The following is a 6,492-nucleotide window of genomic DNA, read 5'->3' as shown; positions in this document are numbered from 1 at the left end:
TATATTTCGCTTCTGGAACGAATTTAAGGTATGACATAATATTACGTTTCTCTGTACCAAAATGTAGTCAATACTTGAGAGTGATTGGAGGACGAGCTATTAACCCAATAAATTTCATTCTTTTTGTATTATAAACGTACATGTGTAAAAAGTAGAAGACAGAAATAAAAAATTGAAAATTGTTAGAAATAAAGCGTCTGCGTATGATGGCGTAAAACGAGTTTTTTTGTGCCAAACGGTGGGCATGATTCAGCCTGTACTAGTGATGAGAAACAAAAATTTCCGTTTTTTTAACACTTTTTTGGATTCTAGTTCTTGTCTAACGAAAGTTTTCTTTCGAAAAACAAAAATTGCGGTAACAGCAACAATTTGTAAAAAAGGGGGTTGTGATTTTCGTTTAAAAAACCGTACACTTTCCTTTGCTACTCTAAACTGGTTCAATTTATTTAAAAAACGACGGTGAGTCGATAACGAATCTTATTTAGAATTTGTGTGTGTGAAAGATGAAGTTAATCGGATGAAAAATGCTGTTTCGAGAAAAGCACGTTTACAGTTCTGTAATGATGCCTGCGGAGCGGCACGATCCGTTTCGTTCAAAATGCTGTAACTTTACTTACTATACAGTTTGATTTTGCCATCAGTTTCTCCCAGCGAATTCGTCGCCACACATCGAAACGACCCAAAGTCCTGAGGTCGTACAAATTTGATGGTTAGCCTCATAGTTATCTCGTATCCTTTTGGAATTGTTTCAACCTTGTAGTTGTTACCTAGAAGCAGACAAATAAAACATAAACTGTGACTGTATAATTACATTTGTTAAATATTAATTAATATTTCGTTGTCACAAATCGCCAAAAAGAGCGATGTCGATTTTAACCCCTTAAACTATGATTTCTTTTCTGACTTTGCACCTAAGCGTCAGCCATTTAATGTTTTAGTACTGCATCGGGTAACTAAAGCTGATCTGTTACAGATTGATTACATTTAGTAATCTTCAGTCTTACGATAGTGTTACAATTAATTTTTCTTACTAATATAACTGTTTTTGTCACATTTTGACCAGAATCTCTGCCACAAGTCTGACACGTTGTCATAGGTTAAGGGGTTAAACAATATGTAAATAAACGATACACAAAATAAATAAATTTCACTCGTCGGTAAACTGACTATTTACGCGCTGAATGTTCTGGTTATCGTAAAAGTAAAATCTCAATGCATCATATTATGCGCACGACCGCCGCCATTTTGTTTGTAACACAGATGACGTCTATGTTGGATGTCCATCGTGTTTGTTTGTAGTTGAAACGCCTGACAATGCTAGAACACCGGGTACTTGCCCTGGATTTAGTATACGTCGTTTGTTTAGCGTTCTGATGTGTAATAATTTTCCTATGGTCGCACGTTCTTTCGTATATTTGAATATACAAGGTACCCAATCTTTCTGTCATCTGATATTTTTTTGTGAGTAGATGAAATATGCGAGGAGAATGTAAAATAAGTGTGTTATGCTTTGTGGAAAGATGTGTGTAATATGACTAGAATAAATTTAAAAAATTTAAACAAGTTTTTAAATATGCAGATCTAAATGTTTTTTGTCTGATGGAGTTTTTTATTGGAAATCCTATGATAGAAATCTTGAAATATTACTTCGTTTGATTTCATAACAATTTACTAATTTTTTTCATTGAAAACGGTAGCAACGACAGAATATTTCATTGAGAATTGTCAAAGATCAATAATAGCTACCACTAATGTATCAATATTTCATTGGAGAAATAATTTATAACTGTATTCCGCTATAAAGTACGTTCCATTAGCATGATCACAGGTTAATCTACAGTACGTTCAATTTAAGAGTAACCTCGTTTCGCGCATGTGACGTGCCTAAGGCAGGGCTAGAACCAGTAGAACGTCCAAATCCCCACTTAACCGCCTACGTTTTTCTCCGTCTTACCCTCTGCTACGCTCTCTGTCTATGCGCAGAGCGGACGAAAATCGGTCCGAGAGCGAGGTTACTCTTAAATTGAACGGACTTTATCTGAAACTATGAAAGATAGAAACCAACAGAATTTTATATTATATACAGTACGAGGGGATCTTTTTATTTGCTACAAGATCATTTTTCAGTGCTACTCTAGAATGTGGGAATGCAAGTCACTCTCAAAATTTTCAATATAAATAAGTAGTATAAAGTACATAATCACAATTGTTATATTAAATTAATCATCCTCGCAGAATTTCCCTGTGTATATGTGTACAACAGCAAACTGAATATGTATTTCGAAGTATCTCAAATTACTCATTCTTCAGAATTATAATTCTATTATACAGTAGGTATACAGATTTAGAGGGTTGATTTTTCAGTTAATTTCATGATTTCTTTTCTAGGCGACAAGAAAAGCTACAGTATTGGTACTTTGTATATACCTTTATTCATCTTTTGACTGCGTAAAATTAGTAATGAATAGTTGAATTGTTTACAACATTCAGGGTCATATGCCGTGGTGTGCGAACATCCTTGCTGATTTGTCGGTGGCTTTAATTTTGGCCAGAAAAAATTGAACCAAACGTTTTTTTCATCCTTAAGAGTGTCATTATCGCTCCAACCACGGTCGTAAATTTAAAAAAATTTTCTACAAAATGGCACCGGGTTAAAGTGAAATATACGTTTTTTCTTGTGGTTTTCGCAACTTTTAAATGGCAAAAAAAGGAAGTTTCGAAAATGTAGATCTAATTTTGGTTAAGACGACAGGGACATGTGTTCTGAGTATGCAGTATAAAGGGGAAAGCAATCGGTCCAACAGTTTGCGAGTAAATCTTGGGACAGTGTTGGAAAACTTGGTTTCGAGAAAACCGCGTTTAAAGATTTTTGAAGATTAATGTCAGGTACGGTCTTGAGTCAGTTAAACCCTCGTAACTCTTACAATTTATCCAATTTCGAAAAATCATTTGACAGACATATCCTTCAGGCTATAAGGAGTGCAGAAATGCAAAAGAATATCGATATTTTTGACGTCAAAAACAAAAATATCCATTTCAAAGAACGTATCCCAAGGAGAGAATAAACATAAACAATTAATCACTATTTGTCACTCCTTCCAGAACTTAAGAACTAAAATTCGTCAGACCTACATTAAAACTCGTTCAATATTCTATTAATGTTTCCGCAGAATGTTTTGCTACCTCAGGAAACGATCACTGAAGGGGACAATTTTGCACTGCTCCTTGCCAATTTTTAACGCTGTTTTGCTTCCTTGACGTTTGTTTTGTTCTGTTCAAATCGTAAGTTTAACGAGTTTCTGTCACGCGACGGGGTAAGTTTTTTCCCCGCACTCGGAACTCGGTCGACGTATCAATTAATCCAGAAATGAATGTTTCCGTCCGGCTCGCGGCAGTTAAAGATGCTCGTGATTCGTGTACAGAAAAAGGTAGTTAAGACACACGTTCATGCGCGCGATGTCTTATTAATTTCGCCGGTGCTGCTGCATTATCAATTAACTAAGGGCTGTAAGCCACTGCGACACGCACATGCTTTAACTATGCACGCATGTACATCTGGCTCAACCTTCGCTAACTATCACGAAAGGTCTAGGCTACGTTTGAAGTGAAACAACGACAATAAGCGGAAGCAATTAAAGAAAAGTTGGTCTGATTGGATACAGTGTAATAGATTTACCCTCTGCCTAAGGCAGAGGTTAATCCTCCATAGGTAATCTGGGTCGCTAATGACCCAAGTGCATTTCTTCCAAACGAATTTTCATTTTTATCGAGGAAAGTTTGAAACATTTGACTTAACGAACAACTGTATGATATAGCAGAGACTTTGAGAAGTCAGGACGATGTTGGTATATTTAATTCAATAAAATTTATCTTTAACTAATTTACACAAAGTTAATTTGTCGTGTGAACCACTTATAAATATTGAAAATAACGTAGGACGTAAAACACGGATTCTGGAATTGTCGTGAAGAAGCAGTACACTATAGATTGGAATGTCACGTCTTTTTGACCGATAGGCTGCTTTAACCTTTTCCAGTAGAGGAAAATCCACGTACCCAACTTCTCTTGAATCCCGAAACACAGTAGCTATTAGGTCGTTCAGAACGTTCTTCCGGATTTCGTCGTCTGAATTTAAGTAATTATATCTCCATCAAAACGTAACATATTTATACAAAATAAGAACCATAACAATCGATACACCTTTGCCAACATTTCACTAATTGATTTATGCCATCTACAAAACATAGACAAGACAAAGGAAATAGATAAGTGGACTCGTGAATGCTTCGTGCCTCCATTTGCTCTTCCCGTATCCTGCGGAACATTAAGGACCCTTTTCTTGACAGAATTGTTACATGCGATGAAAACTGAGTACTTCGTGATAATCCAAAAAGATCTACGCAGTGGTTGGATCTTAACGAACCACCTAAACACTTTCCAAAACCCAAAGAATGTCCGAAAAAGATAATGCTACCTGTTCGGCGGTCTATTGACGGAATTGTTCAGCGTAATTTTTTGAAAAAGGGAGAAACGATTATAGAAATGCATCGAAATCTGTCAGCTATCCGTCCAGTACTAGTCAACAGAAAGAGTCCAATTCTTTTGTATGATAACGTCCGACTACACGTATCATTAATTACAGTGCAGAAGTTAAACGACCTGGTATACGAGACTCTACAACATCCACCCTATTTTCCGGACCCGTAGTCAACGTATTATCGTCTGTCCAAATATTTTAACCATTTTACCAAGGAGAAAGCATTTCGAAATGAACGCGATGTGGAAAAAGCCTTCGTGGACTTTGTTGATTCCAGACCTCGTAGCTATTTTGTAGATGGCATAAAAAAATTAGCGAAACGTTGGCAAATATGTATCGATTGTTATGCTTTTTATTTTGAATAAATATGTTAACTTTTGACGGAGTTATGACTATTTGAACTCAGACGATCTAATAATTCTTTCTGTCATTACGTTTATCCGTTGACAAACGTGACACAAACTGTTGCCTCGCAAGAAATCGCGACGAAACCTCGGTCTGGCGGATTATCGTCATAAACTTATTCAATTGCACTTGGCCGCCAGACCGAGGTACCGGTCCTCTCGCGCATACCGTACCCTCGTGAAGAGGTCACGTGCGCGGTGGAAATTCACACGGCAACCCCTGGGAAAACCCCAAAAAAGGGCGACAATCCCTTTCCCTTGGAAGGAGCTGCGTCCCACCTAAACAATCTCCACCAATGAAGAGTCAGCACCTACACCCCCCAAAGGAAATCGGCCACCAATCAGCAACTGGCCGAGCTGATAAAACCAAGGAAACGAAGCAGAAGCGCGTCTTTTTTGGCAGTCTTAGCAGTTGGTCTTACACAAATTAGTATTTTGATAGTCTCGTCGCGATATCACCTCAAGTATCACTCTGTTGCAAATTAAAATAGTTCTTAGCATTTCACACTGAACGAATCAAAGTGTGATTAAACTCGCGTACCAGTTCGGCACTTAAGCATCGAGCATTTGCAGCATTAAGCACAAGCATTTTGATAGAATGATTGAGAAATATCAGTTGGTTCAACGCTTTCGTTACTCATAACTTTAATAATAATGCGTTGCACTACGTACCTATTCCTTGCTCGTTATGATTGGTACTGAACAAATAATCGCACAAAGAAAACAACGACACCGGATGAGTCTAGACATGCTTACTAGACACTATAACATCGTTAACGCATGTTGTTTTGCTAGAAGTCTCGTTTATATTTGATCAACCTACGTACGTACACATGTACATGTACAAGTGGGTTACCTATTGTTAGCGATCGAACGATTTCCCTCTTTTGTTTTTAGTGGTAATATACAAACATGTTCGTTTACATCGAATGTTAGAGGAACCAGAAAATGAATCGAACTAACAAAATTATATTGATACACTACAGTAAGAGCCAACGCAAACAAACTCGGTTTACTTCATTATTGTTCGATACATTTAACACGAGTAAACTCGGCTATGTTAGTTCAGGGGCTAATATCTGTTGTTGAATACGAGTTACTATGTCTGTCCCAATTGAGATACTCTTTTTTCCAAAGCATTGCAAATCTAACGACCTGACAGGTTTGAAAAACATCGTGATATTTATTATCTAATATTAATACAGCTAATTGTTACCAAAAAATTACGTATAATTTAAAGTGTACTGGCAAATGAAATGGTTGATTTCTTGATATTAACATTAAATTACCGTATTTTTCGGACCATAAGACGCACCCCAAATTTATGGGACGATTTTAGAAAAGAATATTTTATTAGGTATATAAAGATATTTTCAAATTCTTACTTAATTTATTTATTGTTAAAGTAAGCTTCGATACAGTATAAAGATTCGTATTTTAATGTTACCTTCGGGCCATAAGACGCACTCCAATTTTAAGTCGATTTTTCTATGTAAAAAGGTGCGTCTTATGGTTCGAAAAATACGGTATTTAAATTTGGTAAAATATAAA

At 36.5% G+C, this 6,492-nt stretch overlaps 1 protein-coding gene across 1 annotated transcript in view; it reads right to left on the bottom strand.

Annotated features, from left to right (window-relative positions):
• The window catches only part of LOC108573620 (neurotrimin-like), a 134,373-nt gene that overhangs the window by 17,683 nt on the left and 110,198 nt on the right, over positions 1-6,492 (bottom strand). Inside the window, exon 6 of the mRNA XM_017936084.1 lies at positions 618-767. Within this exon, the coding sequence (XP_017791573.1) occupies positions 618-767 (150 nt within the window). The remainder of the gene's footprint in view (positions 1-617; positions 768-6,492) is intronic.

This window comes from Habropoda laboriosa, unplaced genomic scaffold (genome assembly GCF_001263275.1).
Source record: "Habropoda laboriosa isolate 0110345459 unplaced genomic scaffold, ASM126327v1 scaffold128, whole genome shotgun sequence".
NCBI classification, from domain to species: domain Eukaryota; kingdom Metazoa; phylum Arthropoda; class Insecta; order Hymenoptera; family Apidae; genus Habropoda; species Habropoda laboriosa.
The sequence above is the reverse complement of the archived record's forward strand: the minus strand, read 5'-3'. Positions and strand labels throughout refer to the sequence as shown.